Source organism: Rhinoraja longicauda, chromosome 28, assembly GCF_053455715.1.
Source record: "Rhinoraja longicauda isolate Sanriku21f chromosome 28, sRhiLon1.1, whole genome shotgun sequence".
NCBI lineage: Eukaryota > Metazoa > Chordata > Chondrichthyes > Rajiformes > Arhynchobatidae > Rhinoraja > Rhinoraja longicauda.
In genome coordinates, this window is record NC_135980.1 from 27,485,251 (window position 1) to 27,511,831 (window position 26,581).

The 26,581-nt window shown below is 41.3% G+C and overlaps 1 protein-coding gene across 1 annotated transcript in view; it reads right to left on the bottom strand.

The window, feature by feature from the left end:
- wdr18 (WD repeat domain 18) overlaps positions 1-26,581 on the bottom strand; it is a 120,026-nt gene that overhangs the window by 18,131 nt on the left and 75,314 nt on the right. Inside the window, exons 6-8 of the mRNA XM_078423638.1 lie at positions 21,997-22,061; positions 20,567-20,691; positions 2,048-2,214 (exon numbers count right to left, since the gene is read on the bottom strand). Coding sequence (XP_078279764.1) covers positions 2,048-2,214; positions 20,567-20,691; positions 21,997-22,061 — 357 coding nt within the window. The remainder of the gene's footprint in view (positions 1-2,047; positions 2,215-20,566; positions 20,692-21,996; positions 22,062-26,581) is intronic.

The window sequence follows — 26,581 nt, forward strand, 5'->3', positions numbered from 1 at the left end:
TATTCAGGACATGATGCCTCAGAAAAGCCACCAGCATCCACAAAGACTCTTCACACCCCTGCAACAGGCTGTTCGAACTTCTACCATCGGGCAGATGATAAAAGGCCTTCTCTGCCCGCACCAACAGACTCAGGAACAGCTTCATCCCCAGGGCCATAGCTGCTATGAACCGGTCCTGCTGAGCCGGATGGTCACATCGCACAGTGAACCGGCACAGATCTACTTGCATTTTACTCTGTTTTAAAACTGTTCTAATTTGTTTCATTGGGTTGTTTAAATTAATACTGACTAGCTAATTCATTTATTGCATCGTATGGGAGGCGCATTCCCAATCTCGTTGTACCCCTGTACAATGACAATAAAGATATATTGTATTGTATTGTATTGTATTCGTGGCGCTTTGGAGGATGAAAGGTGACCTTGTCGAGTATATAGGATCATGAGGGGAATAGTTAGGGTAAATGCACAAGAGTCTTTTATCCAGAGTATAGAATCAGAGGACATAGGTTTACAGTGAGAGAGGCAAGATTTAATAGGAATGTGAGGGGCAACTTTTATTTACACAAAGGTGGTGGGTATATGGAATGAGCTGCCGGAGGAGGTAGTTGAGGCAGAAACTTTAACAACATTTAAAAGACATTTGGACAGGTACATGGATAGGAAAGGGTTAGAGGGTTATATGGGCTACATGCGGACAGATAGGACTCGTGTAGATTGGGAACCTTGGTCTGCATGGGAAAGCTGGGCCGAAGGGCCCGCTTCCGTGCTGTTTGACTCTATGACTATTTATTAGGTCAATGATACTTAATTGGGTTAACCTTAGTTAAGCAATTTGATAACACATCCTGTGAACGAAGAAAACAAATAGCAAGGTGTGCCTTTGGAGCAGCAGGCAACATGTGATAAATACCCTGTGCCTGCAGTAAGGCCATGATTCAGAGAGAAAGTTTCACCATGGGCAATTCCAGAGATCAGTACATTTAGGTAGGAAAAATCATTGCAGAATATGCACAGAGAATAGTAAAAAAGGAGTGTTTGTTTCATTGAACTCAATCACAGCAAAGACCAAGAGAACTTCTCGTGAGTTGCCCTTGCTAAAAGGCAAGGATACAGTCATGAGGGATAAACCTGCTTATCGGTTTAATTGTGGCAAATTCTGTGGACACAGAACATCTGCAAGAGAAAAAGCTGAAACTAGCAAGTCTGTGAGCATCTGTGGAGAGAGAAACAAGTAATTGAAAAGCCCAGCAGATCAGGCAGAATCAGTGGAGAGGGAAAAATACAGATGGAAAACCAACAGCAGAACTAGCCGTACAAGCAGAGAGCAAGCTTTCTTGTTGCACCCCTTTGGCTGAGACCATATTTGGCTGTCCCTGTTCTTTTCTTGCCTCCAGCTCTTCAACACCACCTCCCCTCTACTTTCACTGAAGAAGGATCCTGACCTGAAACGTCATCCATCTTTTTTACTTCAGATTTACTGCCTGATCCGCTGAGTTATTCCAGCACTTTGTCTATCTTTGGTATAAACCAGCTTCTACAGTTCTTTGTTTCTACAAGAAAGCAAGTTTTCTAACATAGACTTCCTTGTAAGCTCATACCGAAATGAAAAACTCAATACGCTATATTTCAAACATGTTGTTCCATTATATTGAAGGCATGCTATTTTAAGAGCATATAAGTAGTCCAGGTGAATCTGGAGTCTGAAGAAGGGTCTCGACCCAAAACGTCACCCATTCCTTCTCTCCAGAGATGCTGCCTGTCCTGCTGAGTTACACCAGGATTTTATGTCTATCTTCGGTTTAAGCCCGCATCTGCAGTTCCTTCCTACATGAATCTGTGTAATTGTTGTTTTGTCAGGATCCATGTAAATTAGAGTATACATCTACTTTTCAGACAACAGAAAATCTACCTAGCGCCAATTGACTGTTTTCCTTTCTCGGAGAAATATGAAGCGAAAAGCACATGTATAATACAGCAGTCAGTTCAATGTGGTGCAAAATCACTGTGGATTGTGTGCACTAAAGTACAACAAGCTGTAAAATCCTACCTTCTGGCCATGCTGAAGACATAGGGTTACAGCACATCCTTCGTCATTTTCTGTGATCTCAGAGCTGTGCACATGTTTACTAAATTTTGGAAGACTTATGCTGGGTCTGCAGTCAGGGTTAAACATGTTGGCTGAAGCAATCGTCAAAAAGGCATTTGTCACTGGTCCTAGGAATAAATAAAGTGAGCTGTTATTAAAATGGATCGTACTTAACAGAAGGCACTGAAAATCTATTCACTATTTATCTATGCATTGAAACAAATCAGTTGATAGAATTAGGCATCATTCATACAAAAATAGAATCCGTCCACAATTCATTTCTCAAATCAAAGCAATTCAATTAATGCAAATTATGTGTCGGAAGGAACTGCAGATGCTGAAGAAGAGTCTCGACCCGAAATGTCACCCATTCCTTCTCTCCAGAGATGCTGCTTGTCCCGCCGAGTTACTCCAGCGTTTTGTGTAGGAAAATAATGGAGATGCTGGTATAAGTCTGAAGAAGGGTCTCAACCCGAAACGTCACCCATTCCTTCTCTCCAGAGATGCTGCCTGACCTGCTGAGTTACTCCAGCATTATGAATCTATCTTTAATGCAAATAAATGGTGGTCCTTTCTCATTAGCAGAGTGATGTTAGTGTTGGAAAATAGTGAGAAAAAAGTTGGGAGAGATATTAATATTGTTACATAAAAATATTTCCCAATACAGGGAGCCAACATCAATACGCGGACTCCCGGGTCATTAGATAAGGATGAAGGAGATCAAGAGCGAGTGACAGAGAACATGACAGCGAGAGGGCGAAACAAAGAAGAATGAGCAAGAGTGAGGGCAAGACGGAATATACACCAAAATGAAGAGTCTTTTAGAAGTTCAAAACAAATTAATTCTTGCATGCAAGATTTTGGTCTGGTATGATCACCTATGAGTTACAATGCCCTCCATAATGTATGGGACAAAGACCCATCATTTATTTATTTGCCTCTGTACTCCACAAATTTAAGATTTGTAATAGAAAAAAAATCACATGTGCTTAAAGTGCACATTGTCAGATTTTAATAAAGGCCATTTTTATACATTTTGGTTTCACCATGTGGAAATTACAGCAGTGTTTATACATAGTCCTCCCATTTTAGGGCACCATAATGTGTGGGACACAGCAATGTCATGTAAATGAAAGTAGTCATGTTTAGTATTTTGTTGCATACCCTTTGCATGCAATGACTGCTTGAAGTCTGCAATTCATGGACATTGGCACCAGTTGCTGGGTGTCTTCTCTGGTGATGCTCTGCCAGGCCTGTATTGCAGCCATCTTTAGCTTATGCTTGTTTTGGGGGCTAGTTCCCTTCAGTTTTCTCATCAGCATATAAAAGGCATGCTCAATTGGGTTCAGATCGGGTGATTGACTTGGGCACTCAAGAATTGACCATTTTTTTAGCTTCGAAAAACTCCTTTGTTGCTTTAGCAGTATGTTTGGGCTCATTGTCTTGCTGTAGAATGAACCGCTGGCCAATGAGGGCAAGACGGAATATACACCAAAATGAAGTTTTGAGGCATTTGTTTGAATTTGAGCAGATACGATGTGTCTGTACACTTCAGAATTCATTATGCTATTACCATCAGCAGTTGTATCATCAATGAAGTTAAGTGAGCCAGTACCATCAGCAGCCATACATGCCCAGGCCATAACATCCCCACCACCGTGTTTCACAGATGAGGTGGTATGCTTTGGATCTTGGGGAGTTCCTTCTCTCCTCCATACTTTGCTCTTGCCATCACTCTGATCTTAATTAATCTTCATCTCATCTGTCCACAAGACCTTTTTCCAGAACTGTGGTTGCTCTTTTAAGTACTTCTTGGCAAACTGTAACCTGGCCATCCTATTTTTGCGGCTAACCAGTGGTTTGCATCTTGCAGTGTAGCCTCTGTATTTCTGTTCATGAAGTCTTCTGTGGACAGTCATCATTGACAAATCCACACCTGACTACTGAAGAATGTTTTTGATCTCTCAGGCAGGAATTTGAGATTTTTTCTTTATTATAGAGAGAATTCTTCTGTCATCAGCTGTGGAGGTCTTCCTTGGCCTGCCAGACCCTTTGCAATTAATAACCTCACCAGTGCTCTTTCTTCTTAATGATGTTCCAAACAGTTAATTTTGGTAAGCCTGTTTGGCTGATGTCTCTAACAGTTTTATTTTTGTTTCTCAGTCTCATAATGGCTTCTTTGACTTTCATTGGCACAACTTTGGTCCTCCTGTTGATAAACAGCAATAAAAGCTTGCAAAGGTGATGGAAAGACTGGAGGAAAGAGTAGGTGCTGTGCTCTCTTATCCCTGCATTAAGGAGGCAATTAAACACACCTGAGCAATTACAAACACCTGTGAAGCCATGTGTTCCAAACATTATGGTGCCCTGAAATGGGGGGACTATGTATAAACACAGCTGTAATTTCTACATGGTGAAACTAAAATGTATAAAAATGGCCTTTAATAAAATCTGACAATGTGCACTTTAACCACATGTGATTTGTGGAGTACAGAGGCAAATAAATAAATGATGGGTCTTTGTCCCAAACATTATGGAGGGCACTGTAAATAATTTGCCAATGTTGAACAGAGAGGGAAAAAAGCGCTTTTAAAAGAAAATGAATACCAATACTGAAAAGGTCTGTCAGCATCTGAAAGAAAAATTAAATTCACGTTTCAAGTCTTCTGCGTTTAACCGATATTTGTGGCTGTAGTTTTCTGAATGAATTATAGAGAGCAAAGCGGCTTGATTAAATTTAATTATTCATAAAAGTAGGATATTTTAAAAACAAAATCTTTCCGCTTTTTCACATTTTAGTAGTCTCTCAAGTTCAGTCTTAAATAAATGAGTTTGCTGCCTTAACACTTGAATATTTAATGATCGGGAAAATGCACTGCCTTCTATTGTTCTGTTAGGTTTTATTCTATTTCTAAACGTGCTGTTTCTTCCTAGAGTTTAGTTCTATGGGTTCTGGTTGCTCTTTGGTATGTCATCCATAAAACTGCTCCTTAACACGAAGTCTTTAAAAAAGTGCTAAATCGTTTTTTTCTCAAAATCCATTCAATCCAAGATGTTAATGTGGCAGATTAGGGCAGCCTTTATGATGCATAACTAATTGCCCTTGAACTTAATGGCTTCCAAGACTATTTCAAAGAGTAGTTAAGAACCAAGCGTATTGGTGGCCTGGAATCATACCAAATATGTTTGCAGGTTTCACCCCTAAACCAAACGGCAACCCTGTAGTTTCATAGTCAGCATGATTTAAATATTTGAGTTTAAGTTCCCCAACTAACCTAGTGGGATCTAAACTCAAGTCTTTGAATCAACAAGATTAAAGATCCAATCTTGGACCTTCAGTGAAAGTCAACGTCATCCTTGATATGGATGAAGTCTGAAGGAACATCCAAGCCCTTGCATATTTGTTTTATAAAGATAATGTATATTTGTTTTATGCTGAACTCATTCCCAACCTTTGTTCTAATTAACACAAATACAAGAAATTATTATCTACAAAACTATTAGTGACTGTGTTCTTTGTAAATAACGAGCTTCATTAAATTGTTCCATTCCCATACATATTCTACCAGAGGAGCACAAAACTGGAGGAGACCTATCCAGACAATCTGAAAAATAACCCAGAACAAATCCAGATATTCAATTCGACACGTGTCAGCTATCTAAACATCGTTGGAGACCAGGCACACCCCTTCATGGCAATGGTATTCCCTGATGGCAGTGGCCTCTTTCAGCAGGATAATGTGCCCTGCCACACTGCACACATTGTTCGGGAATGGTTTGAGGAACATGATGAAGTGCGTTGCCCTGGCCTCCAAATTCTCCAGATCTCACTCTGATTGGGCATCTGTGGGATGTGCTGGATCGACAAGTCTGATCCACGGCGGCTCCACCTCGCAACTTACAGGACTTGAAGGGTCTGCTGCTAATGTTTTGGTGCCAGATACCACAGGACACCTTCAGGGGTCTTGTAGAGTCCATGCCTCGGCGGGTCGGCGCTGTTTTGACGGCGTACGGAGGACCAACAGCATATTTGGCTGGTGGTCATAATGTTTTGGCTCATCAGTGTACTTCTAACTTGCATTTGTGTCAACAGATTAGGAAATGTCCCAGATCAATTAACACACCTCATGGGTGCAGTTAAGAATGACATCGGCATGGTCAGTGTGACCTGGGAGTGTTTTTTGGTCACCAGGTTTGAGAAAGGAATTCTGTATATTATCTGCAGCCCAGAATGAGTGATCCATAATGAGAGCTCAGCTGGTTGTATTGTTGCTGAACAGGATACAGTCTAATCGTGAAGTTTCATGCATTAATAACTAAGTGGACCAGACAGCCTTTTGCAATCCATTACGCTATTACCAATATACTAAAGACAAACTGCTGAAGCTAAAGAGCTAATTCCCAGTCTCCTCTCCGAGCTCTTCTGCTGAAAAGAGCGTTTGGTCTTAAAATGTGCAGCAATTATCATCAGAGGTTCGCTGTAACTAATTCAGTTCATCATGAGGGGAGTGGTGGGGGTGTGGTGATAGCCGCACCAAGCCCTTTTTATTACAATGCACATTGTCTTAGTAATGGGAAATAAGTTATTTGTCATTTTACTATTTAATAGTCCATAGCAACAACCAGTTAATGCTCACCAATAAATGACTTGTAAATTTAACAAGACTCCCGTTTCTTCTTCTTCTAGTCAGCTATTGGCGCTAGTTAAGAATGAGTAGACTCTCACTTCAACTCAATCTTCATTCCTGAGCTTAAACAGCAAACATAGGAGTGTATTCCACTGTGTGAATTCAAGTTAGATCCCATCCTCAATAGTTATTTAATTGCGTTTCAACTTAACCCAAAAGGACGAAGAGTTGTGACTCAATGCCCTCCCATGATTACAATCTAGGATGACATTTCAGTGCAGTCTTGAGACTGGAAGGTAAGTAGGGGATGGTACCAGGAAGATGAAGATTATATAACAAGCCAAGATTCTGTCTGCTTGGATAGGTAAACAATCTGGTTTGTGAGCTTGTCTAAATGGAGGCAAAAGAGACTGCAGGTGCTGGATTGCGCAGTAAAAATAGTAGATCTGCTGGAGGAACTCAGTGGGTCAGGCAGCAGCAGGTGGAATGAGGAGGATGCTGGCAGATGCGAACAGAGGGAGGGAAGGGGTGAGCAGTGAGTGGGGGGTGAGGGGGAAGAGGGAGGAGGGCATTCACTGAGAGCAATGTGTCACTATCTCCACCCTCTCCTCCCCCACCTGTCTGTTCTCTACCACTCAACCCTTCCTTACCAAGAGTCACCCACAGTTCGCTCTTTCCCCACCTCTTTCCCTTACCTCTTAACACTGGGCAACTTATTTGCCGAATATTAAACCGCTTTTCAGAATTTAGTTCTGACCAATTTGGATTCGCAGTCTAGAATTATCTGTACACATAGAACAAGCTTGGGTGCTGTAAATAGCAAAGATGGACACAAAATGCTGGAGTAACTCAGCGGGACAGGCAGCATCTCTGGATAGAAGGAATGGGTGACATTTCGGGTCAAGACACTTCTTCTGACTGAAAGAAGGGTCTCAAAAACCGAAACGTCACCCATTCCTTCTATCCAGAGATGCTGCCTGTCCCACTGAGTTACTCCAGCATTTTGTGTCCATCTTTGGTGTAAACCAGCATTTGCAGTTCCTTCCTACACATTTTGTCTGCTGTAAATAGCATGTTACTTTCTATCAGCTTGCTGCTTCATGCTGTGACAATAATGTGCCACTGCTCAAAGTGTTAGGAGCTTGCAACCAGCATCTCTCAGCACCTTGTCAGAGCGATGGAACACCTGGCACCAAACGCACAGCCATAAAGTGCAATCTCTTGTGTCAGAATTAATAATCCCTGTACGTAATGTAGCACAACTGACAGGCTATTTCCAACCTGTGCTGGGGAGAGTGAATGGATGAGGTTACCCGAGACATTTCTTACAAGGGTGAGTAAACAGTCACATGCTCTCCCACAAATCCTGAAAATTATAAATGAACCAATGCATCAGAAACCTGAATGAACCAATGAACCAAAAATGAACTAATGCACCACGTGATGAGTCCCAGTTCCTCTGTAAAAATCTCAGTATCTGTCGATTTAGTAGTCCAGCGGCATCTGCAACATTGCAGTCAATCGAGCAGATGATTAAAGGTTATTCTTATTCCTCACATAGTAATTTCTTTAAATTAACAGGGGGTCTCAAATGAAATAATAAGATAAAGGGGGAAAGTAACATATAAATTCACAGTTCAATTCTGTGAAAGATCTGGATAGAGTGAATGTGGAGAGGATGATTCCACTAGTGGGAGATTCCAGGCCCACAGGCTACAGCCTCAGAATAAAAAGACGTACCTTTAGAAAGGAGGTGAGGAGGAATTTCTTTAGTTAGGGGGTGGTGAATCTGTGGAATTAATTGCCGCAGAAGGCTGTAGAGGCCAAGTCAATGGATATTTTTAAGGTGGAAATTGATAGGTTCATGATTAGTTAGGGTGTCATGGGTTATGGGGCGAAGGCAGGAGAATGGGGTTGACAGGGGAAGATAGATCAGCCATAATTGAACGGCGGTGTGGACACAATGGGCCAAATGGCCTAATTCTGCTCCTACAATTATGAACCGATGAACAAGGTTTCCTTTCCAAATTGTTTTCTGGTGAAAACGGCTGGAAATGTGAAACTCCAATTCTCAAACATATTGACAAAGCAGAGTTAAGTGGAAAATAATATACAGACACTGCCCGACTTACGCAAGGGTTACGGCCCGCTGAACAGAGAGTGGTGAATCTGTGGAATTCTCTGCCACAGAAGGTAGTTGAGGCCAGTTCATTGGCTATATTTAAAAGGGAGTTAGATGTGGCCCTTGTGGCTAAAGGGACCAGGGGGTATGGAGAGAAGGCAGGTACAGGATACTGAGTTGGATGATCAGCCATTATCATATTGAATGGTGGTGCAGGCTCGAAGGGCCGAATGGCCTACTCCTGCACCTATTTTCTATGTTTCTATGAACCGTGTGTGGGTGTTACTTGCTGGAAACTGAATTGCTACTGCGCATGCGTAAATTTACTATCCACGTGGGGAGGGGGGGGGGGGGCTCCGGCACAGAGACCGCGGGGGAGCTCCTGCACAGAGACCGCGGGGTGAGCTCCAGCGCAGAGACCACGGGGGGAGCTCCAGAGCAGAGACCGCGGGGGGAGCTCCAGCGCACAGATCGCAGGGGGAGCTCCAGCGCAGAGACCGCGGGGGGAGCTCCAGCGCACAGACCGCGGGGTGAGCTCCAGCGCAGAGACCGCGGGGGGAGCTCCAGCGCAGAGACCGCGGGGGGAGCTCCTGCACGGAGACAAAGCACATATCAATAATAGTATTAGAGAAGAATTCAAAAATAATATCACCATCCCAAATATTAGTATTAACTGAACTTTACTTCTATGCCATTCCCCTGGGATCAAAGGTGACATTCATCTAGTTTCGTGAATTCTAAAAGGTAGATAAGGTCAAGGTTGGAACATCATGAGGATGGGCACGTAGTTGTGTGAGATGGTCTACTCATTCCATCACTTACACATGGGCTCACAGTTATCCCAGTTGATAGCCCTAAGGTTCTCAATACCATCCCAATTGCTCCTCCTCCACTTTGTATGGTCAAAGACCAAAAGCTTTCTAGGACTCGGTGGAGATGTTGCATTTCATCAAGGAAGCTTTGAGCATATTCTTGAATCTTTTCCTCTGTCCACCTCTGCTTCCCATAACAGAGCACAGAAAAGAGCAAAGGGCTTGAGCTCTCCAAGTGGTGCCCACAAGTCTAGTGCTTGCTCATCTGTCCCCACCCTGCTTCAACAGTGCTGATTCTGGCTCACCCTACAATGGAAGGGAATGTCAGAGTTTTTGACGAATTGGAGATGTGTTTCACACACTAGCTCCAAGTGAAGCAGCTGCTGATTTTCAATAAACCCCAGAGCATTCGAGAAACCTGTCACGTTACAGCAAATCATTTCAGCCTCCTCCAGCAACGGTTTCAGTTTCTCTCACTTGGAGGTAATGCCCTATGGCCAAGACACAGACAAGGGCACCATGGACTGCAGGCTGAGGAGTTGTTTCTTCAACTCAGCTGGTGAACACAAGCTTTATCTGCCTCTGGTTTTGGGTGATCAAACCAAATATTCAATCATTATTAAAGGTTCGTTCACACCTTAGTAACTGAGGGGTTCAGATCGCAATGCACCTGTAAAACCTGCAAGCCCAGATACACTGCCCCAAAGCCTTTCACGACAGAGTTGGCCATAAGAGACGGCGTACCAGTCATCTGAACACAGACCTCCCAATAGAAGACTGTGCCTGGGAATGCACTGGATGGCAATCGGTCCAACATCAGAAGATCAGGCTCATTTCTCTGAACTATCTTACTATCTTAACTATCGCATAGTGGCGAGGCAGTAGAGTTGCTGCCTTACAGTGCCAGGGATCCAGGTTCAATCCTGACTACGGGTGCTGTCTGTATGGAGTTTGTACGTCCCCCCTGTCACCACGTGGGTTTTCTCTGGATGGTCCAGTTTTCTCCCACATTCCACAGACGTGCAAGTTTGGAGGTTAATTGGCCGTCTGTAAATTATCCCTAGTGTGTCGGATAGAACTAGTGTATGAACGATTGATTGGCGCACTCGTTGGGCTGAAGGGCCTGTTTCCATGCTATATCACTATACTAAACTAAACTTAATCTTGTTACGCTGACCATTAAAACTTCCACATCCTTCAAATCACCTTTGGGGGCTGGAAAAGTAGATGATGACAAGCCATACTTCCAAACAGAGGCCTTCCCTTTTGGCCATGCCTTTAGACAGCAAAGCTAGTTTATTACAGTTACTTAAATTTACTAGTTAAATAACCTTGCCCAAATACCGTTAGTTAGAAAACACCATTCACCATCCTGTCAACTATCCACAGATTTTGCATGAACTTTTAAGCAACTACTTACTGTTCTTAAGAGATTATCTGTAGCGCAGAGCCCTGCACAGGGTGAGCAGATGAAAGAAACAGACTTATACAATGAAACTCCTTCGATCGATAAAACCTACATCGATAAAACCCATTTAGCCTTGAAACGTTTTGCAGACTTTGAACAATGAAAGCATTTAGTTTAAAATTGATTTCATCAATTTACCCAGATGCAAACTTCTAACCACAAAGGAAAGGAAGGTACTGAGGGGCAATTTGTGACATGAATGATATATTCAATGATCTGGAATTAAAGCAAAATGTCACTCACTTACTAACAGCCAGTACCCGAGTAGGTGCCAGATGTGAAATTCCTCAAGTGGACCATCTTGGACTGTTTGATAAAGTCTAGTGGTCTTTCTGGGACCTGGCGTTTGAGAGGGGGGGGGGGGGGGGCAGTGGGGGAACAGGGATTATGTTGAACACTTTTGTAACTGTCCGTGTCCTTTACGTGGCGACTCTTTGTATTCTTGTGTACTGTATGTAAAATAAAGAATTTCTCTGTACCAAGCACACGTGACAATAAAGTGCCAATCAATTAATCAATTCTAACCATAAGGCCAAAACTCACTTCAAGAATTGCTCAAGCAATCCATTACAGTGTACTCCAAGATTTATCATCCCCAGTTTGAAAATTCTAAATTTTAAAACATGTGTACAATACACTAGTATACATTTTCAAACAGCCTGCGAAGCAGAGAGAACCAAGTAATCGCAAAGCAGATCAGGTCATAACTTCGCAGTATGATTGCAACGAGGCGAGAGTAGTGATGGGCAATTACACAGCTAGTAGGAGGTGATGGCTTCAAGAGTCCCCGAACTGTTAATGTTGGAAGGAACGTGCATGTGAGAGCCGAAGACAAGCTTGAAGTATTCACATCCTTGTTCAGCCTGAAGTGCCAAGAAGATAATCCATATCAACTTCACCATGAAATCTTTATCTCAGAAGCCAAATCCTCACTCTGATTCACTCCACGTGATATCAATTGTCATAGTAAAGGACATGAGACAGGGCAACATTTCATTAGAAGTACAGGAGATCTGTGCTCCAGGACTCCAGTGAAGCTGTTCCAACAATGTGGCAAGTTGCTTAGGAACATCTTGTTCACAAAAGGCACAATAAATCCAATCCAGCTAATTTACTGTCCAATGCTGTCAGGTATCAAAGCCAACAGCATTGCACCTTGGGTGAAAGGGGTAAGCATTATGTTCTTAACTTTTCCAATAAGAATTAACAAATAGGTCTGGTAATTCTTTAAAAATCACTGACAGAACAAAGTTATTCTAGGTCAAATTTGGAGTTTGTACGTTCCGTCCGGGACCTGCCTGGGTTTGCTCCAAGAGCTCCATTTTCCTCCCACACTCCAAAGAGCTGGTTTGTAGGTTAATTGGCTTGGTAAAATTGTAAATTGTTCCTGGTGTGTGTAGGATAGTGTTAGTGTGCTAGGATCGCTGATCGGCGTGGACTAGGTGGGCCGAAGGGCCCCTTTCTACATTGTTTCTCTAAACTAAACTAAATCCAATTAATCCGTTTCATTAATAAAATGAATACCCAAATCGTATTTTCGCTGACAGCTTTTAAGTACAAAGTCTGAACATATTTATATCAATTTGGATGGATAACTATTTTGAGTCTAAAACTATAAATACAGCAGTAGCTCACAGTTGGGGCTGAAGAAACCACAGCCGAATGGGTAGGAGCATATGATAGAAAAATATATATAAAGTTAATGCAGCAGAGATAAACAACACTTAGAAATACAGAATGTAAACAGAAAATACTAAAATCTTTTCGGGAAATGTTTTCAACCACAATTCTTATAGCAGCAACTGAAATAAAGAGTTGCGGTGCAGACACCTAACTATCAAAATCAACTTCAGAGTTCATCTTTTAGAACTTTTGTGATGGAACACATCAGGTCTTATCTAAGATCAGATGGATCAGCCTTTCATAAACAAGATGGATCACTTTAGAATGGAAGTCAAACTTCAAAGGGAACAAAGAAATAGGCCAGTAGATCCACCCACACAGAAATAAAGCATCATCGGTCAATAGAGATCACCAACATGGGAAAGGATACATTCAGACATTGATGGATGAACCGAGATATCAAAAGAGAGACACCATAGAAGCGTGGAATGAGTTTTAATTAATGTTTTAGACCGCCAGAGGAACAGACAACATTTTCAATTTAGTTCCCTGTGGGTTTCCGCAGCATTCCGTGAAATACCTAATGATACTGATGCTAGCACAAGATATTGCAGCCTTGCAACTTCTAGGTTGCTCTCACTTGCTTTCAAAAGGTTGCAGAACAATTTTTGTGTTAATTTTCCATTTATTTCCAAAGGTTAGAAGTCAGATCAATGTAATTAGTTCTTCAATTTAATCACATATTAAGGGCATTTTAAGTTTTTGGGATAATAATATTTTATCTATTGACCCAATGACATTAATTACCAAAATCAGGGCCCTTCCACTCTCCACCATCTCACCCTACGGAGTAATCGGGGGGGGGGGGGGGGGGACTATACACATTATAATCACCAGCTCGAGAATATTTTAAATGAAAAGCAAGGAAAGGAAGCAAGGAATGGCATGTTTTATCTCCAAAATTTCTCTAGTTTTATTTGAAGGCAGTTAATGTTGAAGTGTTGCCATGTCTGTTTTGCAAGCAGATATTATCCAGTGCCCACCATAATGTTTGGAACAAAGACCCATTGTTTATTTATTTGCCTCTGTACTCCACAATTTAAGATTTGTAATAGAAAAAAATCACATGTGGTTAAAGTGCACATTGTCAGATTTTAATAAAGGCCATTTTTATACATTTTAGACAATAGACAATAGGTGCAGGAGTAGGCCATTCAGCCCTTCGAGCCAGCACTGCCATTCAATGCGATCATGGCTGATCACTCTCAATCAGTACCCCGTTCCTGCTTTTGGTTTCACCATGTGGAAATTACAACAGTGTTTATACATAGTCCCCCTATTTCAGGGCACCATAATGTTTGGGACACAGCAATGTCATGTAAATGAAAGTAGTCATGTTTAGTATTTTGTTGCATATCCTTTGCATGCAATGACTGCTTGAAGTCTGCGATTCATGGACATCACCAGTTGCTGGATGTCTTCTCTGGTGATGCTCTGCCAGGCCTATATTGCAGCCATCTTTAGCTTATGCTTGTTTGGGGGGTAGTCCCCTTCAGTTTTCTCTTTAGCATATAAAAGGCATGCTCAATTTGGTTCAGATCGGGTGATTGACTTGGCCGCTCAGGAATTGATCATTTTTTTAGCTTTGAAAAACTCCTTTGTTGCTTTAGCAGTATGTTTGGGATCATTGTCTTGCTGTAGAATGAACCGCTGGCCAACGAGTTTTGAGGCATTTGTTTGAACATGAGCAGATAGGATGTGTCTATACACTTCAGAATTCATTATGCTACTACCATCAGCAGTTGTATCATCAATGAAGATAAGTGAGCCAGTACCTTCAGCAGCCATACATGCCCAGGCCATAACACCCCCACCGCCGTGTTTCACAGATGAGGCGGTATGCTTTGGATCTTGGGTAGTTCCTTCTCTCCTCCATACTTTGCCCTTGCCATCACTCTGATCTTAGTTAATCTTCGTCTCATCTGTCCACAAGACCTTTTTCCAGAACTGTGGTTGCTCTTTTAAGTACTTCTTGGCAAACTGTAACCTGGCCATCCTATTTTTGCAGCTAACCAGTGGTTTGCATCTTGCAATGTAGCCTCTGTATTTCTGTTCATGAAGTCTTCTGCGGACAGTGGTCATTGACAAATAAACGACTATTGATTGAAATCCACACCTGACTCCTGAAAAGTGTTTCTAATCTGTCGGACAGGTGCTTGGGGATTTTTCATTATTTCTGTCATCAGCTGTGGAGGTCTTCCTTGGCCTGCCAGTCCGTTTGCGATTAGTAAACTCATCAGTGCTCTCTTTCTTCTTAATGTTGTTCCAAACAGTTGATTTTGGTAAGCTTCAGGTTTGGCTGATGTCTCGAACAGTTTTATTCTTGTTTCTCAGTCTCATAATGGCTTCTTTGACTTTCATTGGCACAACTTTGGTCCTCATGTTGATAAACAGCAATAAAAGTTTCCAAAGGTGATGGAAAGACTGGAAGAATTTCAGCTGAGGTGCTGAGAGCTCTCTTAGACTTACATTAAGGAGGCAATTAAACACACCTGAATAATTACAAAGACCTGTGAAGCCATGTGTCCCAAACATTATGGTGCCCTGATATGAGGGGACTATGTATAAACACAGCTGTAATTTCTACATGGTGAAACCAAAATGTATAAAATGGCCTTTAATAAAATGTGACAATGTGCACTTTAACCACATGTGATTTTTTTTCAATTACAAATCTCAAATTGTGGAGTACAGAGGCAAATAAATAAATGATGGGTCTTTGTCCCAAACATTATGGAGGGCACTGTATCTAATTTGCAAGGTCTCTCAAATGAGAAATAATGCTTACTCCGAGTTTGGTGAAAGAATTCCCATGAACATCTACAATGAAACCATGGGAAGACAGATTGCATTGTTTTAACATCCAATTTCAATAGATTACACCTTCAAGAATACAGTTTTCACACAGGAATGTGTTTTGGCGCATTTCCAAAAGATCAGCTCTGATCCAGAGTGCATTTAGGTCAATAACTTTCGTAACTGCCAAACAGCTCGGGCTTTAGTATGGAAATTATTTGCATGATAATTTGCTGAAGTTGATGCCAATTGTGAAAACTAAACCTAATCCTTGGGATGAAACTCAGATCAAAATGAAAAAAGTTTTCAAAATCACATAATACAAGTTGCAGATACTAGTTGTACTTCAAGAATCCATTTGAACAGACATTTTAAAAAAACAAGCACCTTAACCAAAATAATGTTACTGTGCAGCTCATGTTTCAAAAGGCATTTTCATTCCAAAATAAACAGACTAATTACTCTACAACCATAATCATTGCATCAACAAAGATAATAAAGAGAAATTTACCATTCAGTGCTGGTATTTTACCAACCATGCTACAAAGGTAGCAAAGCAGTCATCCCTTTTTGCAACTCCAACAAAAACACTTCTTGAAGCTACTGATATGTGACTAGGACATTAATGGGAGGATTAATGGAGCACAGGACAAGGTCACCTTATATGACTGGGGTGCACAGCAGCTGCTGAAATGGACCAGTTTATGAGCATGACATCTTGCTGTTACCGTGCAATGGAAGATGGGACCCAGGCATGGATCTCACCTGCTCTGCGGCAAAATAATTTGTGCTTGCGGGATCTACTGCATCTCTCATTAAAGTGTTCATGCAGAAGCATTAGTTTATGTGATTTCACGTAGATCAAAATGTGGCCTTGGTAGCTATCGAAGAATGCACAACAAGATTTTGTTGATTACAAGATTACAACCTTGAAGAACAAGATTAAAGACCAAAACACTTTTGACTGCAAAATGCTTATTTATTTTCCAAGAATACCATGTTTGCACAAGGTATTTCTCAGTTATGATGTGTTCAAAAGAACCTGAGATTGGATATAATCATTATAGTCCATGTAGAGGGATTATTCCGTTCTGATTTAATAACACTTTTAGAATTAGGGACATTATCCAAAAAGGCTGTGAGAATATAAGGGTTGGACCTTGTAGGGAAACAATACTTATCCACGTTTAACTAGTTAAAAAACAGTGAATGCTGGGAATATGAAGTAAAGCCTTAAAATACTGGAGATACTAAGCAGGTCAGGCAGCAAAGGTGAAGAGAAAAACAAAGTAAGTGTTTCTGGTCAATAACCTTTCATAACTCATCACTGGTTTAAAATCTCAAGTCCGTTTCTCTCTCTCCATAGATTGTACCCGCCACCTAGCATGTGCTTCCACAATTTTCCACCTGATTTCGCTAGTATTAATCTTGGCACTAACACTTTAACCTTACTAGAGTTTCCAAAGTTATTTATAATTGATCCAAAGATTTTAATCAACATGTTCTGAGAAACATATTTACCAATACATCAAAAGAATATCTTCTGATTAGCATTTTCATAAAATAACGAATATTAGCTTTATGCCCTTTTAAGTAATATTTAACATTAGGCTGCTGCCGGAACATTTTTTTAAAATATGGAAGCACAGTGTAGTTAAAAATGCGAGCACATTACGTTCTAATCTGAGACAAAATCCTTCTCTCAGCTCCCATTCAAATAAAGACTGCAAATCCATCAAGGACCACTATCCACACCACTGGGTAAGGATGCACTGCTGCCAAATACCGGCAAACCTTATGTGTAGGAAGGAACTGCAGGTGCTGGTTTACACCGAAGATAGACACAAAATGTTGGAGTAACTCAGCAGGACAGGAGGCATCTCTGGATAGTAGAAATGGGTGATGTTTCAGATCAAGACCATTCTTCAGACTGAAGGAAGGGTTCAGGGACAGCATGCACGGATGAGAGTAAAAGAGAAAGATGGCGAAATAGAGAACCTTGGGTGACAAAGAGAGGCACTGAGAGGAGCTCTGGGTATCACACTCTGGTGTTGGTTTGATAGATTAAGCCAAATTGCAATTGTAAACCTGAGGTAGAAAGATTTTCGACTTGAGGAATGCATGTAAAGAGTTAGTCCACAGATCAACCAAGATCTGAAACAGTAACCCAACCCTACCATATGAACAAATTCTCAGTTCAGTTTCAGCTTATTGTCACATGTACCAAGGTACAGTGAAAAGCTTTTGTTGCGTGTTAAACAGTCAGCGGAAAGACAATGCATGTTTACAATCGAGCCATTCACAGTGTACAGATAAGGGAATAACATTTAGCGCAAGAAAAAGCCAGTAAAGTTCTCCAATTTTAAGTAACTATATAACCCTCCTCCTCTCCCTTCTTCCCCTATATACTTCCCCTACTTTTTCTCTCCCCTCCTCTCCACCCCTCATGCCCCACCTAAACAAACTATTTCTCCCCTCCCCCTGCAATCCTTCCTCTAGCTTCACAATTTGCAACTTTCAATCCTTTTAACTCACTTCTTTAAACTTTTCATCTCGTTCAACCACCTGCCTTTCAAAACTCCCCTTCACCTGTATCTATCCATCACTTGCCAGGCTTTGTCCTGCCCCTTCTCTTTTCCACCTCTTCCCCCACCCCCCCTTTTCAGCCTAAGAATGGTCCTGACCCGAAACGTCACATATCCATGTTCTCCAGAGATACGGCCTGACCCGCTGAGTTATTTCAGCACTTTGTGACTTCCTCAAGTCTGAGAGAATTGCAGAACAATCTTGAGGAGCTAAACAACCTGTAACAGTGCAATGTTGGTAGTGCAACTGATTGACAAGCCTTATTTGGTGACCAGATCCAGTTGCAAAATACAACCGACAACTATTCTGGGCTTCATTAAATGTCAAATAACGGAATAGAATCATACCTGTGAACTGGATTCCCTGAAGGGATGTATTTAATAATTCAGCTATCGGATTTCTAACTATTTAACAGATTCAACAAATTACATTGCTCCAGTCATTACTTTCTACTGTTATCTCTGAAATTGTAATTCCCCATTTTCTCAGTTTCAAAATCACTGAAGTCACATGAAAGGGAGAGAAATGCCACCTGGAGGCACACTATTTTGTCAAAATTAAGTTCAATCTCACATTTTTAAAGATGAAAAATAGTGATCAAAAAGTTGAAAAATAATCAATACAAAATCTTACTCCTGGGAGTCTTACATGAATTCGAAAAAGTACGTGGAGAGGTTTTTGTAACACTTTTGCCAGTTTTCTTTTTCGGGCTATGGGTTATGTGAGCCCCTGCTGTTATCTGACAGTTTCGACCAAGTATTGGGCTTCATGCAAAAACCAAGTCAAATTTAGTAACTATAAACTGTAAATTGCATCATAGCCAAGCCTTGACTGGCCCAGCATTTGCAGTCTCTTGTGTCTCCTGCCTGGTTTTGATCCAAAGGTCATAACTTTCTCTTGGTGGTGAACTACATATTCTTGCTGTTAATCTAACCACTGGAGCAGATAGAGTAACCGGCAAGTTCAGGACATCTGTGTTTGCAAGGAGGCTCAGATATCCTGACATTTACAAGAACCATTGATGGTGTGGAACTGTTATCATTTCCCAGCAAGTTTCTGTCTGAATAGTCAGTAGAATGCACTCACATTCAGAAACAATAAACTTCTATTGATTCATTTCTGTATTGTGGGTGTCATTGGCAAGACTATGCTCACATCAAATTGCATTTGAGAGAGTGGTTGTGGGTTAACTTCTTGACTCACCACAGTCCCGTCTAGTTTTTGTATTAGCCGCGAGGTATGTTTCAGTGCTCCAACTGAGATCAATGAACGTAGCAGACTATGCATCGAATGTAACTGCCTTCTATCTGTACAGCTCACTGCTGGGTGCCAAAATTACAATTTTTATTTGGGCTCTACAGTGTCAAAACTCGTTTTTTCAAAAGTTGTTTTGTACTTTCGAATTTTTCTAACTGGCGAGTTTATTCTATATTGGAAAAGTGCCTGGTTTATCAAGGATGAATTTTTTTGATTGCCCTTTGAAAATAAAATGATCTCATGGAAATGCAAAGGAATAAGAAATTACAGTGTCCAACAGCAAGTAATTCCAGTAGGAATATGTGCAGAAAACTGAAATCCCGCAGGAACTGATCCTGTCCCTCTGAGGGATTGCAATTTTCAAAATCATCCCTATTTATCATTCTATAGTGGTGATTCTATAATCCAAATGATTTTGGACTCTCCTGACTCTAAATTGTGAAGTCAACAAGAAAACCATTTTCATTATAAATCAGTTCAAATTAAAACAATTAACCTGATTCAATGTGTAAGAAGGAACTGCAGATGCGGTTTAAACCGAAGATAAACACAAAAGGCTGGAGTAACTCAGCGGGACAGACAGCATCTCTGGAGAGAAGGAATGGGTGACGTTTCGGGTTGAGACCCTTCTTCAGACCTGACACATTGTTTCTCTTACTGCTGCCTAATCTGCTGAGTAATTCTAGCATTTTGTAATTTTATTCACAACTCCAAATATGCTTCCTAGAGTCTCCATATTTAAAGAAGCAACTGAACAAAACTGAACCTTTTGTTATTTCATGTTCTAACTGCATGAAAGTCAAAAAGCACAGGATGGCTTATCAGAATATTTTTTGCAAGTGATTAACACACAAGAAATTAGATTGGTGCTATTTTGTAGCCTTTTGCTGAAACAAGTGATTATGCTGTAGAAATGAAATGAAAATTAAAAGCACGATTAGCTGGGAGCATTTCATACCAAGTCTTGGTTTATTCAATTACTGGTTGTAATGTTCTCCGTTACTGAAGTGATAATGATGGAATTATGTAAGCAGAGTAATGGAACATAATAGAACCTCTGTGCTTAAGTTCAAAAAGGTCTCACAATTAGCTTAAACACCTCGGACTAACAAGCGTTCTCAGTTGTACCTTTGTGATTAACTGTCCTTAGGCACTGCTTGCTTGGAATGTCCCATAATCTCACCGTCTCGTCGTGCGATCCTGATAACAGCAAGGTCCCATCAATGGAGACCGATAGGCAAGTCACTTGGTTCCTGAGGACAGAAATTCCCAATGAGTTCAATACGATGGTTCAATAATTCCACATGTATTATTTTGTCATGTTCTCTCCTGCACCCCGACATTTATTGGAATATGGCTCCATTAGCACTGACCACCCCACCCAAATCTCCATTGGTCTGGTGTTGCACTTCCAATTATAATAATCACAGAATATTCAACCACAAAGATTTGCTGGAAGACTCAATCCACTCCATTCGTTTGCAATTTTTGCAGAAGATATTCTGGCAATGAATAGGAATAATCTTCAGTCAATTTTCATCGGTGTTTTGTGGCACAGTGGCACAATGGTAGAGCTGCTGTCTTACAGCATCAGAGACCCGGGTCTTTGCATCTTCTTCCTGTGACCAAGTGGGTTTTCTCCGGGTGCTCTGGTTTCCTCCCACATTCCAAAGGTGTACAGGTTCGTAGGTTAATTGGCTTCTGTAAAGTGTTAGTGTACGGGGTGATTGCTGGTCAGAGCAGACTCGTTGCGCCAAAGGGCCTGTATTTGCGCTGTATCTCGAAAGTCTAAAGGATGCAACTATCTTGGCCAGTGTTAAATGCATATCCCTGCTCATCTCTGAGACGGCAGAAGTAAATTATGCACGTCAAAAGTTATACACCCGTCTCAACCACTGCATATTTATAAAGTCTGTCTCATGTAGCCAAAAATTAGCATGCAATTTTGAAGGTTTAATGAAATTTAAAAATAATTTTCTGCCAGGGCAACTACTGTAAATGCCAGCATCTGTCTATTTAGCTTGCCAAGGCTTATCACAAGCTGTATCAGATACTGGGGAAGCGTTAAAGCTTTTGACTTTGTTTTTTTTAAGTGTTTGACTTTGCTGCAGAAATGTGTAGGTAAAGAACAATTAAGCTGAAATTGCTGCTGAACTTCTACATGAAAGAATCATAATTTAGAAGCGTTACCAAAGGGCTAATTATAGATGGTGACCAACAGAATGCAGTGAAACTAATGCACGCAATAGAGTGAAAGATGATAACATTATTCAGATCATTTATTAGTTGCATTCAGTTTTATGATTTTCAAGTATATGTATGTTCATGTGTAACTGAGAACAGTAGTAGAATTTACATTCATTTAGAAATAGTATTGGGGATACAGTCTATTAGAAAAAAATATTTATTCTGCCTTGTAATCAGTGAAACTGGGTGAAATTCCCTTTACTTAACCAAATGAAGCTCCACAACAGTGATTTTATTGGAGCTCGCTTGCAGCACCTGTCTCAACAACACGCCAAAAGTCTAATATAAATAGTTAATGAACAATTCATTACCGATGTCCCTTGAATATCTGACTGGCATCTTTATCAGTCTGAAAATTCCTCTCTCTCTGAACGGGCTGCAAATGAGAAAAATCTATTAGAAGTGCATGGATTCAGACCAAGAAGCATTTTTTGAGACTTATAAACAAAAATTATTTAAACATTTAAAAATAATTCTGTGCGTTACAAATCTGCAATTGCATTAATTGTCAATCCCAAGTGAAGACTATGCAGAATAGCCCAGTGTTACATCCCCCACCTTTACTCATTGAACACAGAAGGTAGTTGAGACCAGTTCATTGGCTATATTTAAGAGGGCGTTAGATGTGGCCCTTGTGGCTAAAGGGGTCAGGGGGTATGGAGAGAAGGCAGGTACAGGATACTGAGTTGGATGATCAGCCATGATCATATTGAATGGCGGTGCAGGCTCGAAGGGCCGAATGGCCTACTCCTGCACCTATTTTCTATATTTCTATGTAACACTTAAGAGGGATACTGGAAGATCCAACAGCAGTTGGTCTTTGGCTCCTGGGCTACCAAGAGGAGAAAGGGAAAAAAGTGTGAAAGACAATTTAGCCGTAATCTGCAGATTATGCCTTTGCAATGAAATCCAAACATCATGGCTAAGCGAGGCTCAGTTCATATGTTGAATATTATCACTGCTGAGTAGGATCACGTACAAACATTTCACAAGTTTACCATCACAACATGTTTAAATGTGTATAGCTGTAGTGAGGACTGTTTTCGACATTATTATTCAACCTAAAGTTAAATGCTTTGAGTACTTATTAATCGGGGGAGGATTAATGTAATGTGAGATAGGTATGTAGGCTGCAGGAATTTTAAAAAATAAGAATTTCACAGCATAAACCTTGCTCCAGCACCGATGCTGATGAGAGTGATTAAAGTTCATGAATTAAATTTAAACCCATAAATAACATGCTGCTTCGAATGAGAATCAGCTCAGCATGCACACAGCAGTCAAAGTCTCAATCAATGAAGTGTTCATTCTGTTCTCAAATTCTGTTATCTGCGTCTCCACCTTTAGTTCATCCCTTCCACGTAACTAACTCTTCTGATCATCTGTTCCATCAAATTATCAAGCGTTTTAACAATCCTTTCAGTGCTCATGTTGTCAATAGACAATAGACAATAGGTGCAGGAGTAGGCCATTCGGCCCTTCGAGCCAGCACCACCATTCAATGTGATCATGGCTGATCATTCTCAATCAGTACCCCGTTCCTGCCTTCTCCCCATACCCCCTGACTCTGTTATCCTTAAGAGCTCTATCTAGCTCTCTCTTGAATACATTCAGAGAACTGGCCTCCACTGCCTTCTGAGGCAGAGAACTCCACAGATTTACAACTCTCTGACTGAAAAAGTTTTTCCTCATCTTCGTTCTAAATGGCCTACCCCTTATTCTTAAACTGTGGCCCCTGGTTCTGGACTCCCCCAACATTGGGAACATGTTTCCTGCCTCTAACGTGTCCAACCCCTTAATAATCTTATATGTTTCGATAAGATCCCCTCTCATCCTTCTAAATTCCAGTGTATACAAGCCTAGTCGCTCCAGTCTTTCAACATATGACAGTCCCGCCATTCCGGGAATTAACCTAGTAAACCTACGCTGCACGCCCTCAATAGCAAGAATATCCTTCCTCAAATTTGGAGACCAAAACTGCACACAGTACTCCAGGTGCGGTCTCACTAGGGCCCTGTACAACTGCAGAAGGACCTCTTTGTTCCTATGCTCAACTCCTCTTGTTATGAAGGCCAACATTCCATTGGCTTTCTTCACTGCCTGCTGTACCTGCATGCTTCCTTTCAGTGACTGATGCACTAGGACACCCAGATCTCGTTGTATGTCCCCTTTTCCTAACTTGTCGGCCTCCCCGTGGTGAGCCTTGTCAAGCTTCAGTCAGGCGAACGACAACAAACAGAGACAGCAGAAGCATAAGCAGCTTCATAACGTCTGCTGCCTCAAACGCAAGAAGACAATCCTTTCCAGCTCAGCTTTTCTATAGAAATCTTCAGCATTGGCATCCTTGCCTGTACTGACAAGCACAGCAGTGCGTACCATGTCAACAGTCCACTGAACATTCTGCATAAGCTGCAAGGTCGATGCGCAGCAAACAAAACAGATAATTTCTATTGATATTATAACAGGATCGTGTAAACAACCTACCAATGTAGAGTGGAGTGAAAGGAAATTCAAGCAATATTAAAAATATTCTCTGAGCATCAACACATTATTCTATTTTTGAGAGAAATACTGGTAAACCCAAATATCCCATTCAACACGTTTACACCTCACACTGCCTCGGCAAGGCCACCGGCATTATCAAGGACAAGTCACACCCTGGCCTCTTCCTCTTCTCCCCTCTCCCATCAGGCAAAGGGTATAGAAGTGTGAAAATGCACACCTTCGGATTCAGGAAGTTTCTTCCCAGCTGTTATCGGGCAACTGAACTATCCTACCAACATCTAGAGAGTGGTCCTGAGCTACCATCTACCTCATTGGGAGACCCTTGGACTATCTTTGATCGTACTTTACTAATCATTATTCAGTTTATACCCTTTATCATATACCTGTACACTGTGGATGGCTCGATTGTTATCATGCAGTGTCTTTCTGCTGACCGGTTAGAACGGAACAAAAGTTTTTCACTGTACCTTGGTACACATGACAATAAACTTGTTACAAGTTCACCAACACTATTCTGGCACCCACATGCAGGCCATCATTCACATGACACACATACATACAACTGCTTTAATCTGACAGGGTATAACATGTCCCAACCTGAACATTTGCTGCAGTACCTGTGCTCAATGGGTGTCAGGTGTAACACCAACAACACTCAACGCAGTTAGTCGCTATGACATTTTGATCCCTTCTGTCAGACTCACAACTCCCAGAAGGCTAAGCTCAGCAGGAACAAGTCTATACTTCATGCAGTCTCTCCAAGTTACACACCATTCTGACCTGAAATATAATCACAAAATGCTGGAGTAACTCAGCGGGTCAGGTCGCGACCTGACCCGAAACATCACCTATTCCTTTTCTCCGAGATGCTGCCTGTCCCGCTGAGTTACTCTAGCATTTTGTTTCTATCTTCGGTGTAAACCAGCATCTGCAGTTCCTTCCTACACATGGCTTGAAATCTATGTCGCCAACACTTCATTATTACAAAGTCAAAATTCAAGAACTCTCTCACAAGGGTAGTAATGACTTAAGAAAGGCACCATGCTCTTGGTGGGAATTAGGAAAGATTGTTATACTGGTGGCCTTGCTGGAAACAACTATTGTTTATTCAATCTAATGACTCATCAAATAAAATAAATCCCTAAATGCTGGATCTACTCGGTCTGTTCTCAATCAAGATGGCATCCAGTGCCAATAGCCTCAGTTCTTCACTTGGATATATCACCGTTTCCTTAAAAAAGGGCAGGCTAATGGTGATTTTTAAATATATATTGCACAATTTTTAAGCAATAAAACTCTACCACTGAATTATTGCACTCTTCAGATAATTAAATAAATTAATTTCACTAAGGCTAAAACACTGTCACTTCCTTCGACTCCTGGCAGGATGTCACACGATCAGCACTTACATTGCACTTAAATGACTGCTTTGAGCTCAGCAGCGATAGTTAAGCAAGTGCAGTAAAATTCCATTAAGCCCTCTCAATCCTATCTACTTTTTGAAGTTTTTATTTCCCTGCACTTTAACCAGAGTCCTAAAAAGCAACTTTATAATATACAGAACCTAAAAATCGGCACGGTGGCGCAGCGGTAGAGTTGCTGCCTTACAGCGAATGCAGCGCCGGAGACTCAGACTCGATCCTGGCTACGGGCGCCGTCTGTACGGAGTTTGTACGTTCTCCCCGTGACCTGCGTGGGTTTTCTCCGAGATCTTCGGTTTCCTCCCACACTCCAAAGACGTACAGGTATGTAGGTTAACTGACTGGGTAAATGTAAAAATTGTCCCTAGTGTGTGTCGGATAGTGTTAATGTGCGGGGATCGCTGGGTGGCGCGGACCCGGTGTGCCGAAGGGCCTGTTTCCGCACTGTATCTCTAAATCTAAATCTAAAAAAAAAATCTAAATCTAAAATCCTCAAATGGATTGTGCACTTCAGATATTTTATCAATGAGTGTGCCGGAGTGGTGTTCAGACGTCAGCAATCCCAAAGCCAATTGTAATTCTTGGATAAGTCAATCATGTGTTAATTTTTTTAATGAACACACATGTCATTGAGGAATAAAGTGAAGCAAGACTGGGGCATCAAGGAGAAACCACTCCAATGGTTGGGGATCACAGTTCACACATAGCAAGATGATTATGGGCAGCCCAAGATGGGTCTCTGGTGCTGTAAGGCAGCAACTCTACCGCTGCACCACCATGCTGCCCTACTGCTGTGTGGTAGTACTTTCACCAGAAGAACTGCTGTGGTTCAAAGCGATGGTACATCGTCATCTTTTCAAGGTAATGCGTAATTGTTCCAATTAAGTGTAAATCTAATTAAAGTGATCCTTCCAACAAAAGAACATTCAAACGATATATCGTTTCAACATAAAAAAGTCTACTTTTTAAT